The 12,870-nt window shown below is 39.5% G+C and overlaps 1 protein-coding gene across 1 annotated transcript; it reads right to left on the reverse strand.

Annotated features, from left to right (window-relative positions):
* Window positions 1–873: 873 nt before the first annotated feature.
* Window positions 874–11,709, reverse strand: Dr1 (down-regulator of transcription 1). The gene is made up of 3 exons (XM_028782426.1): window positions 10,787–11,709; window positions 5,398–5,561; window positions 874–2,888 (listed from the first exon to the last, which is right to left on the reverse strand). The coding sequence occupies exons 1-3, from the start codon at window positions 11,004–11,006 to the stop codon at window positions 2,742–2,744; spliced, it is 531 nt and encodes a 176-aa protein (XP_028638259.1). The 5' UTR covers window positions 11,007–11,709; the 3' UTR covers window positions 874–2,741.
* Window positions 11,710–12,870: the final 1,161 nt, after the last annotated feature.

Raw genomic sequence — 12,870 nt, forward strand, 5'->3', positions numbered from 1 at the left:
CACAGAACTAGTAAGGCAGATGCAAACAGTCCTCTTGTAAGTTCAAGTCCATCCTGGGCTATATAGTGAGACCATGTCTAAATAGAAAAAAAAAATTAAGTTCTGAGGCCAGAGAGATGGCACCTCAGTTAAGTCACTGGCTGTTCTCTCAGAAGACCAAGGTTTGGTTCCCAGCATCCACACAGCGGCTCACAACCTGCTGTAATTCAGTTCTAAGAATCCAATATTCTCCTGGACAACCAATACACATGTGGTGCAAAGACATACCTATACAGAAAACACCCATACAGGCACATTAAAAAAGACAGGAGCAAGGACTTTTAATTTTCTGACAATGTCCTGTGTTTTTATCTGAGGGCTATGTTTAGTTTGTGAAACTTTAATCTGTGCCCTCTTTTATATACATGGTATGCAAAGTTTTAAAAAATAGTTCCCCTTTTGGCAAGAGATTGCTACTATGAGGCTACTAGCGCTTGCTGAGGAAGCAAGATCCTGTCTTTAAAAGGGGGGGGGGGGCTTTTAGTATGTCACTCTTCTAATCTGCTGGAAAAAAAATCTATTTGAGATGGGAAAATATTTACTAAATACTTTTATTTCTCAAAAACTAGGGATTTTGTTTCTCAAAGACTAAACCATTCTAATGACTACTGCAACAAATAACTCTGACTTTTAAATGCTAATAACAAGATACTGCTTAATGAGCTTTGTTGTTTCTGAATCTGGACATTACAAAAACTGTTTTCTGAAATAGCAGTAAACTAATAAGATGGGGGTACTACATACTAAACAACCAATGCCTTTTAGGTTTACCATTCTCCAAAGTAGTGAAAATGGAAACAGAAATTGCCCTATAATCATTAGATATAAAAACAATTTATAAAACACATCAGAATTTTATTGCTTGAAGAATACAGCATATGAAATAACAAGAACATCAAAATTAAAAGTCACTAGGCTTCAAACATATAATACACCATCAGATGCAGTAAAATATTAATTAACCTGAAGTCTGCATCAGAAAGAAAAAGGTATGGAAAATTACCTAAATTGTTTACTTGAGAAACATATATTTAAAACAAAAGAATGTTACAGTACAAATTAGAAAAGTCAAAAGTGACTAACTTATTTCTGTAGACTAAACTACCTACCTTTGGTACTTAACCTTTTAGAAAAAAAACAATTCCTTCTAGTTTATCCAAACATGTCATGGGCATATCCATGAAATACCTTGAAATAATTTCAACATAAAACATTCAGCAAAACTACTACCCTTTTTGTAATATGGGGGAAGAATATCTGATAAATGCATAACAATATGCATATAAATTTCCCTTCTAAAACTGAAAAATATGAGTATTAAGAAATCTAATACTTATAAACATTTCTTAGCTCTTGAAATTGAAATCCTAGCAGCTAGAATCTCTTCTGGGGCTTGGTGAATACAGAAGTTTAAATGGCTTGGCAACCGACATAGGAACTTAATGACTTAAGATGACATAATATAATCTTAGGTGGCATTTTTCTGTTTCCAAAATATAAGTAATATGCCATTTCACCAAATACATTGAATCCCTCTCACAAACACTACCACACTTTATGCACTGAAACCAAAGTAAACCTGCTCCCTTTTAACAAGCAAGTTAATACTTCACATAGGGCTGGTCAGTTATGACACTTTTTAAGCAAACACAAAACTTTTAAAGCTATCACTAAGTTATGATGAGGGGACAATGATGTCATATCAAAAGTTAGCATTGGATTCTTTAGGCCACCTAGTTAAGAAAATGTAAATGCTACACTAAAACTAAACAATAAGTAAACTACATGTTAAATAAAAATTTAAAGCCCTTTTTCATAGCAAACATGTTCATTAGCTTTCATTTATTTCCCCTAGCAAAGGTTTGAATATCTAGGAACCGCAGTTAAACTAACAGAACCCAAGTGACTGTCTCTCAAGTCCTACCCATATACTCAAATAATGGACTAAGCAACTAAAACTATGAACAATTACGGAACTGGAGTGAAATAGTAAGAATTGTGACAATCTTCAAGATTAGTCAGTCTCTGAAATGGCATAGTGTAGTTCAAGATAAATTATACTATAATAAAACTAGTCTTCATTGCTACACAAAACAGTAACAAAATCAAAAACATAACTCACCAAATTTATACAACTACTAGTGAATACATTTCCTTCCTAGTTATTGAATGTCTTATTTGAGATTTCCTCTAAGCAAGTATATTTATCTGAGCATATATAATTGTTGCCTATATATATACTCACTTTAAAAGACAAAAAAATTTAGATACTATATAGAACTGAACTTTTTCACCAACCTAATTCAATGTACTCTGCATCACACCATGCCCCACCTCAATATAAATTCTCAATTTTAGTTCAGTTAAAGGGGCAGAGAAAATACAAATACAGATGAAGAGATCTCTATAAATTTCACTGTATTTTTTATAAACCTGAAGTTTTCTGTAACACTGTTTATTGACCAAATAAAGGGTTCACACTGGTCTAAGATTCCAGAAACACCATTACAAATTCAAAGTTGATATTATACTTAAATTTTCAATAGTTCAAAGAGACAGTTTTACTATAGCACAGTAGTTGAAACCTGACAGCAGACATCTCTAGAACACCAATGGTAAGTCCACCAAGATGCATACAAAATTACAGATAAGCATTTCTTTCACTGTTTTCTTATATAGGAAACAGAAGCCCAGATGGCGATTCAGATATCATCATCATCATCTTCATCTTGTGAAGATCCTGCCTGATTGGATGCGCTGGCTGAGGCTGCAGCAAGCTGGGCTTGTTGAGCTGCTTGCTGCATTTGAAGCCACTCCTGTTGGGCCAATTCTGCTTGTTGCTGTCTAGCCTAAGAATTAAAAACATAAAAGCAAGTGTATACATTCTAGTTAAATGTAAATTAAATCAACTAACAGACTTACTCATTAAATGTAGATATTTTCCAAGTACTATGTAATTAAGATATATTTTAGAAAACAATAACTTGAATATTTTTAGTTCAACTGAAGAAACTGAAAGGTCATTTGAGAGGCTGGAGACTGTGGCTCAGTAGTTAAGAGTCCTGGGTTCTCTTACAGAGGTAGATTTCTAGCACCACATGGGTCATCACAACTTCCTGTTACCTCCATTTCCAAGGGACTCAACATCCTCTTCTGCCCTCTGCAAGTAATGTACACATGTGGTATAGAAACTTGCATGCAAGCAACACCCACACACATGAAATAAAAATAAATATTTTATTTAAAAAAAGGTTGACAGAGCTGGGTGATGATGATACACGCCTTTAGTCCCAGCACTTGGGAGACAGAAGCAGACAGATCTGAGTTCAAGCCCAGCCTGGTATACAGATTAAGTTGGCAGCCACGGCTACAAGGGAACCCTTGTCCCAAACAAACAAACAAACAAACATAAAGGTTAATCAGGAAAAAGAATAGCATTAGTCTCTCTTTGGCTCTCTTTTCTGTCTTCTTTTCTGTCCCTTCAATTATAATTTTCACATAAACATAATTTCGGTTGCTTTAAAGGTCTCCAGTACAGTTAGGGCAAAATACTATCGAGAATACAACAGCTACCCTGATATTTTCTTCTGAGTTCTTATTACAATTTTCTACCCTCATGCTTCAAAAGAAACATAAAACATAAAATGCTTCTCAAATGTATACCATACTTTTACATTTTCATTGTCTTTCTTCTTTTTATCCAATCTACCTAAAATTTCCTAGATTTCACTTACTGTTTAAATTGTATACTTATTTCAAATAAAACTGAAAGACTGTTTTCTCTTTCCTGCACACATCAGGGTGTAATCAGGCGAGAGTTTACATCAGTTCTGGGAACCAACTGAAACAAGTAAAAAGACATTAACCAGGTAACAGGTAACTAAAAAAGCAAAAGAACACTAAGACACCAGGGAGATGCCAAATAAAAGCAGCAGTCACAAATCTAAACAGAAGAAGAGGCCTGAGTATTTAAGACTTATGCTTGAAGGACTTGGTAGAACTAAACTCAGACTCCCAAGAGCAGGTGTATTCACTAAAGTATGAAAGCATAGAAAACCCACCCGTGGGGACCCACACCCAAGAGGGTACAGGTTTAGGCTAGTTCTGGAACAGAAAAAAATGCAGACTGGATTCTGTTGCTAGTACAGGACAAACTGGTACAGCCAGCACAAAAAATGTTTCTGGACACTGGGTGTGATGGCATACTCTTATAATCCCAGCACTGGAAGACAGAGGCAGCCTAGGCTACAAGTGAAATCCTGTCTCAAAAGACCTAATAAATAATTGTTCCTGTATTGGTGAAAGGAACTGGAAGAATAAAGAAAAGAAGCAAGGCCCATTTACTTAAACTAGCCTCTATTGGTAGTAGAATCTAAAGAGGATTTCAGATAGGAAAGCAAATGCACTTGGAACAGTGCAGTGGTCTCCCCATATGGAGTTTCACTTTTCATGATTTCTGTTACCTGGAATCAACCAAAATATTAAGTGGAAAATTCCAGAGATAGCAAGCAAGCACCTTTACCTGCTGAGCCATCTCTCCAACCCATCTTATAGCTTCTTATGAGGATTAAATGAGCTAATATATACAAATTGCTTGGTAATGTGATTAACAAATGGTCAGAACTCAGTCAATATTAGAAAACGTTTTTCTCTTTATTATTTTAATTATGTAGTGCATTTGTGTATCTGCAGAATATGTGTGCAGCGAGCACCGGCACCCTCAGGAGACAAAGGGTTGGATCGCCTTGGAGTTCCCGACCTGAGTGCTGGGGACCAAACCCAGGTCCTCTAGAAGAGTAGCATGCATATTTAACCACAATTCTTTCTACCTCTTATTACATGCTACTTGGATCTTATGCCTGATAATGTTTAAGGCTCAAAATGCAGTGAGGTTTGATGGTATGTTCCTTTTATCTTAGTGCTTGGAGGGCAAGAAGACTGTAAATTCAAAACCAGCTTGTAGCAACACCTTGCTACACAGAAAATGTTAGTCAGATTTTCCCCTGTATTTCACTCATAATAAAATCTGGAAGAGTACTTCTTATCAGCTCATCATTTTAAAGCTTAAAATTGTCTAAGTGTAGTTCCATGCCTTTAAATGATCACTCTATCTGGAAAAAGAGATAAAATCCAAGAAGTATTTGGAATTCTTTTCTTCAAAAAACGGATTGGTGCAACCATTTAGATGGACCAGAGTCAAACTAGCCAAGTTTTAAACAGCTGACTTTGTAATAAGCAATGCGCTGGAGAAAGAATCCTCTAGGTAGGTATGTTGACTTATGAAATGATTTTTTTTTTAAAAAAGAACACTGATTTTGGTAGCCTTCTAATGAAAGTAATTCAAAATATATTACTTACTTTTGCAAATAATTCCTGTTGCTGTCTCAATAATTCTTCCTCAGGAATGCCAAGGTTTTCCAAACGAGAACTGGCCTTTCTTCTTTTTAATGCTACTGTCTTGCATTCTTGTAAGACTTCTTTTACTTCACTGATGTAAGAGCCAAAGCCCAAACTTTCTAGTGCTACCGAAATCAAAGAATGAAAAGGTGAAGAAAAAATAGCTTTCTTTCACATAAGGAACATTTATTTTTTGGGTTAATATCCCTTTGGGAGATAAAGACTGTTGTTTTCTAATGTTACTTATTTCTAAGACAATTTTTTTTCTTTTTCTTTTTTTTTTTTTTTTTGGTTTTTCAAGACAGGATTTCTCTGTATAGCCCTGGCTGTCCTGGAACTCACTCTGAAGACCAGGCTGGAATCCACCTGGCTCTGCTTCCCAAGTGCTGGGATTAAAGATGTGCGCCACTACTACCCGGCGACAAAATATTTTTATCAACCATTATTCTTGGGGCTGGAGAGATGGCTCAGTGGTTAAGACCGCTGACTACTCTTCCAGAGGTCCTGAGTTCAATTCCCAGCAACCACATGGTGTCTCATAACCATCAGTAATGGGATCTGATGCCCTCTTCTTGTGTGTCTCAAGATAGCTACATACAGTGTAGTCATATAAATAAAATAAATAAATGCTTTTTAAAAAAAAACCTATTATTCTTTAAGTTTTATTTTTATTTGTCTGTGTGCATGAATTGGGGGTAGAGAGAGGGGAGATCGGTACACGTGAGTGTAGTACCCACAAGAGGCTAGATAAGGGCACAGGGTCCCCAGGAGCTGGAGTTACAGGCAGTTGTAAAGCATCTAATGGGTATGTGGGAACCCAAATACTTCTATAAGAGCTGCATCATGCTCTTAACAACTGAACAAATTGGTTGTACTATAAAAGCCTACAGAACACTTCAAGGCACAGGCCTTCATTTTTCCCTAATTTTTAAAATTTATATTTCTTATGAGAGTAACACATGGTTTGAATAAGAAAAATATCTTTCATATGCCACTCATAGTAAGTCAAGCATCATTACGTCTGTCACTTTCTTAAATGTAAAAAAGGCAAATATCTGGAATTTACTTGTTAATGACACAGTTCCAACTTTAAAAAAGTAGGCCGGTGCACGCTGGTAGGATTTGCTGAAGGAGGCAGAGGCAGGAGGATCACAAGTTAGAGACCAGCCTGGGCTACACATTTTAGCTGGGCAGTGACTTGAAAAGTAGAGGCAGGCAGATTTCTGAGTTCGAGGACAGCCTGGTCTACAGAGTGAGTTCCAGGACAGCCAGGGCCATACAGAGAAACCCTGTCTCGAAAAACCAAAAAAAAAAAAAAAAAAAAAGAAGGCAGGGAACACATATTAAGTTACAGAAAGACAGAATGAAAGTATAGTTAAAATTTTCTTTCCTCCATTACTCCAGAGTGTAGTAATTAGTATACATGTGTCCCAATAAAGGAGAACTTTGAACATTTCAGACTTAAAAAAGAAAATAAGTACTGTATAGCCCCATTTAAATCACACAAATCAACTTTTTCCAGGGAGTGATGACCTCCCTAGAATAACATGCTTCTGGCAAAAGATCTTCATCCTTCTCCAAAAGACAAGAGGAAATAAAAAGAAAAAAAAAAGCACCTGGTACAAAGCCCCAATTCCCACTTCATGGATGTGAAGTGCCCAGGATGCTATAAAACCCACACAGTTTTTAGCTGTGCATAAGGTGTTCTCTTGTAGGCTGGCTGCTCCACTGTCCTGTTAGCCTATAGACAGAAAAGCATGTCGGACACAAGGAAACTACTTCAAGAAGCAGCAGCTCTAAAAGTACCTGAATTAATCTGAGTAAAGACTCATTCTAACAAACACAGTTTGGATTAAAAACAACATACAGCCGGGCAGTGGTGGCACACACCTTTAATCCCAGCTTGGGAGGGAGGCAGAGGCAGGCGATCTCTGAGTTCGAGGCCAGCCTGGTCTACAGAGTGAGTTCCAGGACAGCCCGGGCTATAAAGAGAAATCCTGTCTCGAAAAACAAACAAAAAAACACACACACACACACACACACAAATTAGCAACCTCTAGTTTCTGTAGTTTCTCATTTGTGGGAGGGAAGAATATGATTATTTTTCACTTAAAATACAGCAAGATGATGTAGGTCAGAGTAGATTCTTGCTTTATCGGCTTGGCATGAAGACCCCTGGCAATCATGTCATCCATGGTACAGTACTCCCATAAAACTAGGAAACAGTTAAGGACCAAGAATCATTTATTTCTATATTCTTACCACAATGCTAACTACATCAGTAAGTGTGAGGCTGAAGGAGAAAAACAAAAGCCTCGGACTATGGGTGAAGTTAAGGAGATAGAAAGCACTTGCCTAACATACATGGGGTCCTGGGTTCAATTTCTAATAGCATCTTCAAAAAAAGATCATTTTAAGAAAAATAATAAACCAAGTATGGTGGCATATACCTTTAATTCCAGGCCTCAGGGGGCGGGGGCAGGGGTAGATAGAGGCAGACAGATCTCAGAGTTCCAGGACAGCCAGGGCTATACTGTGAAATTCTCTTTCAAGAAACCTTTTTTCTTGTTTAACTGGGCAGTGGTAGTGGCATTTCCCTTTAATCCCAGCACTTGGGAGGCAGAGATGGGCTGATCTCTGAGTTCAAGGCCATCCTGTTCTACAAAGTGAGTTAGTTCTAGGACAGCCAGAACTACACAGAGAAATCCTATCTCAAAAACAAACAAACAAACACCAAAGTGGGTACAGGGAGAAAGGTTCTCAAAACTTAAGGTGGTTACATAATATGAAATGGAAGTAAAACCTACACTAATTTGAGCAAAAGTATAGATATTCTTACATACTTAATGGCAACATTACAAGAAGAGGGTAAATTTGTGAATGACAACAGGCTAATTCTGTTTCTAACATTAGTGGATTGCCATCATCACACAAAGGAAAATAGCCTTTCAGTGTAACTTTCTAAGTCAGGCATTAAACTGAAGCTAGCATAGTCCAAAGTTGAACTGTTTAATACATGGCTTACTACAGCTGCATTTCAATCATCATGTCAATCAGAACTCTAATTATATCCTAGAAAAGAATGAGCCTTCCCCCAAGAAGATAGATTGTGTTTTTAGATTTTTGGAACAATCACCACTTCTGTGGTACAAACAAATGTTTAGGCAGATCTTACTGAACTCTTCAGTTTTCATTAAAAAGTTGATGCTTGACAAAGGTGGTTCTTCTATTCCTTCATAAAGAATCAAAGGAAATGTTAGCTATTTGTTAATATCTTCTCAAAGACTTAAAAATTCAAAAAGAAAAACAACTTGGCCTCCATTTTTCTTACCACTCAGCAAACCAAGCAAGTAGGAAAAAAAAAAAAATACTAGTTTTCAGACTCAAGTATGTAGGCTGGAAACCCAGCTCTCTGGTGCGGTGCTTGCCTGGCACACATAAGGCCCTGAGTCCAGCACACACATACAAAAGAATCAAATAAACAACAGGGAATAGCGGTTACACGTTTGTAATCCCAGTATTCAAGAGACTGCAGGAAGAGGCTCTAAGTTTAAGCCCAGGCTAGGTGACACAGTAGGATCCTGTTAGCATCTTGCCTTTCCTAACCCTGAAAAAAATATTGCTTCTTTCTTAATTGTCTACTATGTGCTGAAATGGCAGAGTATATGTGTATGTAAAATGATTATTTATATACATGTACCCATATATATGTGTATATATAGACACACACACATATACATATATATACACATATATACCATCATGGCTCCACTACCTACTTACTGGGATCGACTTCAGCTATGCAGAAGTCCTCAAGCCTTGAGAGACACCCACATCACAGCAGGGTGTATTTTAAATCTACCATCAGCACAGACAGGATAAAGGCTCAAAAATTAATCAACTGATCTTCTTGTCAATACTGACAGTGGAAAATGGATGTGTTCCATATGAAAAGATGTGTTCTCTATTCTACAATAACAGGAAAGTAAAAATTTTAAAGTATAGATATTTATAAATGTATATAATTAAATTTGTTCCTTTTAACTTTAAAAGTAATGAAGAAATTGTTCGCATAGAAACTTTCAATAGATTATTATAAACCAGAAGTTACTATCTGAAACTGAATGTAACTTTCTCATAAGAGTTCATGAAAAGCCATAGAAATTATTTCAAAAGCACATTTGTCTCCTTTCCCTGTACCCATCAAAACAGTTTCCCAAATCCCTACTGCAAATCCTTTCCAGCATAAGAAACTGTCGAAACTTTTAGATGTCTTTTCAATAAAAGTTTAAATATACATACACATCCAAACGAGAACATCAGGAGGGAAAGACAGGCTGTAGCTCAGCAACAGACCAATGACTAGCATGTGTCAGGCCCTAGGTTCAAACCCCAGGACTGCCATCCCCACCCTGACCCAGTCACCTTTTACAAATAATTTTCAAAGAACAATCAATAGTTGGAGGGAATCAAAAAGAAAAAAATGTGGCACTTGCTTTGGTTACCTGGTGAATGTTCCACCATCTTAGCATTTTTTTTTGTTTGGTTGGTTGGTTGGTTGGTTTTTGTTTTTCGAGACAGGGTTTCTCTGTGTAGCCCTGGCTGTCCTGGAACTCACTCTGTAGACCAGGCTGGCCTTGAACTCAGAAATCCACCTGCCTCCGCCTCCCAAGTGCTGGGATTAAAGGCGTGCACCACCACTGCCTGGTCATCTTAGCGTTTTTTAAAGCAAAACTATACTTCCTTTTTGGAAAGCAATTAACTTTACAACACTGAACACACTCATGTCGATAACTTTTTTCTTTCATTTAAACTCAATGCGGGGAATCAGACCTAGGACCCTCATCTAGGTGGTAGATGATACCACTGCCCTCCAACCACAGCCCAAGAGTTTTTTCTAACCCTGTGTTCAAAAAATGAATCTTTTCCTCTACACAGGTGAGGAAGAGGTACTCTGTCTGACTGAACTCATGCTTGAAGTTCTAAAATTTAACTTTTCAAGAGAACTTTGAGATTCCTTTCTCAGTTGTTATTATCCAAGTTTAGCTGTAGGCAGTTAACTTTTGTTGCTTTAAGACCTGATTGGAAACTGTACTAGTTAGGTGTTTATTGACCCTAATGTTTGCACTCCTTCAATTGCATTAGCTGGATGGAAAAAAAATGTCCGAAGAATGCCTACATCGGTATTTCTTAAGGTCCAAGCCGTCTGTCTCTGCGCCGTTCTGAGTTTTTATTAACTGCACTTACTAGTGAAGTGGAACGAAGGCTCTGTGACACTAAGTGGTTACTCTATTAGCCGGACTGTTCCCCTAGACCTTCATTTAAACCAAATCCCACACAAACTGCTTACCTTGTATGACATGCTCTGGTGAAATTGTCTTCTTTTCTGACTTGTTACAAATCTCATTGGCTTCAGAAGATATAAGGTGAATGAATTCAGTGCAGCAGTTCACTACCAGCTCTCGGGCATCGTTGGCTACCCGGACATTAGGGAGAGTCTCTTTGATCATCTTATTTATAGCAGCTCTGGGAATAGTGAGATCATCATCGTTGCCAGACGAGGAAGCCATCGCACTTTCCTGTCTTTCAAGCCCCAACTTTTAAACTCCTCGCCTCTGGTCCACCACTCCACGAAGATTTCTCAACAGGCTGTCCCTGGAGAGGGATGTCGGGATCTGGGAGGCTCAGAGTAGAGTGCAGAAACCAGGAAGGAGCGGGCTCGAGGGCAGGCAACACCCACTGTGTGAGAGATTTTAGTGTGAATATGAAGGAAAGGTCGGGGGCTGAGGGCTCACGGGACACCACTCCCAGGGCTGAAGAACCACCCTGCGTGTCGCCTCAAACGGACTGGTGCTGTCGTCTAACCGAACCTAAACAGCACGGGAGCGCACGCAAGACCCAGAAGTACCCGTCCGGCCGCGGTACCCGGCGGACACACAGCAGGGTCGGCTCTACAGAGCCGGAGCCCCCGCGGCCGCCGCCACCAGCAGCGGTTGCAGCCGCCTCGGCCGAACCATCTTTCGGGCACCCGCGCCGCCTCCTCACAACATGTCTGCCGAAGCCGCAGCTGAACGCACGCCGGCTGCCCGGGAACCCAGTGGACGGGGCTGAAAGCTGTGGGAGACGCAGCGGCGGCCGCCGCGGCCGAGGGTTTGGCCGACAGCCGGCTGTGGGAGCAGAAGCGGCGCTAACGGTGGTCTCACTACGGGCCGGGGAAGGAGGTTTGCCGCAAGCTGATCCCGACACGCTTTGCGCCACCGGAAGTCTCACTCCCCAGGTTCCACCCGCCCTCCTGGACGGATTTCCGTGTGTGCGCCCCGCCCTAGTCCCCTCCCGGGCGGGCGGGAGCCGCGGGGCTTCGTAGCTCGCAGCTTCCGCCTGGCGCTGGCAGCGCTCCGCGACCCGGCGTTTCCTCAGTCAGGGCTGAGGGGAGCTCTCTTGGTCTTCGGAAGGTTGTGTGGGCAGAAGGGTCAGCGGAGGGACACGTGGCAGAGGAGCCTTTGTCTTTACTAAAGAACTTCCCTTTCCTACCTCCATAGCTGTCGGAATTAGGGCGCTGGGTGAAAGGAGCGGAGTGTGGGAAAGCATATCCCGGTGTGTGGAAGAAAGGCCTTAATAACTACTTAATAGCGTTCAGATCAGAGCTCCCTGTTCTTATTTATGAGAAAGAAATGAAGTCTTCAAAGAAGTGGCTCTCCTCGGTAGCACAAATGGCTAAGTGAGAAATTAGGAGTCTGATCCAAAGTAGTGGTAATGTTTGGCATACTTGCTTTTGGAGGGAAGACAAAAAAAAAAAAAAGAAAAGGTTTATCGCAAGTGAGTCCGATATTTCCTTCTTTCCGGGTGATTATTACTAACTAGTGCCACATTCGTCACAGAAATCACATTATTAAAAAAAAAAAAAAAAAAGTAAAGCTCAGCCAGGTGATGGTGGCTCACGTCTTTAATCCTAGCACTCAAGACAAGACACTCAGGCAGACAAGTCAAGTTCCAGGACAGCCAGAGGTAACACAGAAGAAACTGGTCTCCAAACATACACACACACACACACACACACCACACCACACACACACACACACAAAAGTCACATACTGTCACGTTAATGAATAGTGGAGTGTTGTAACTTTGGAAAGAGCTAAGCCACTTAAATCCATGTGCACAGTTTAGTTCATCGTATTCTTTGTTGATAGATTGGCAGCTGGGCTGTTGGTAAAACTTTAAGATGTTTTGTTTCCAGATTATATTGTCAACCATCCCCTCCTACCCACCTTACTAGACATAGCTTCAGCACTGAGCTAGAATACCAGACTTGAGTAACTTTTTCATTCAACATTTTCTCCAAGATGCTTGCTGGGAACTAAATATTCTTCATTATCAGTGCTAGTAACTTTAATCTTTGATTATAAAGAGTAAATTTCTTCTTCAAAGTAAGCA

The sequence above is a fragment of the Grammomys surdaster genome, unplaced genomic scaffold (assembly GCF_004785775.1).
Source record: "Grammomys surdaster isolate TR1022 unplaced genomic scaffold, NIH_TR_1.0 751, whole genome shotgun sequence".
NCBI classification, from domain to species: domain Eukaryota; kingdom Metazoa; phylum Chordata; class Mammalia; order Rodentia; family Muridae; genus Grammomys; species Grammomys surdaster.

Excerpts from the sequence above, each read along its gene's own strand:
- Dr1 (XM_028782426.1), bottom strand. The coding sequence starts at position 11,006 with ATGGCTTCCTCGTCTGGCAACGATGATGATCTCACTATTCCCAGAGCT. Across the intron at positions 5,562-10,786 it reads ACCAGAGCATGTCATACAAG|CACTAGAAAGTTTGGGCTTT; the intron begins GTAAGCAGTTTG and ends TGATTTCGGTAG. Across the intron at positions 2,889-5,397 it reads AACAGGAATTATTTGCAAAA|GCTAGACAGCAACAAGCAGA; the intron begins GTAAGTAATATA and ends TTTAATTCTTAG.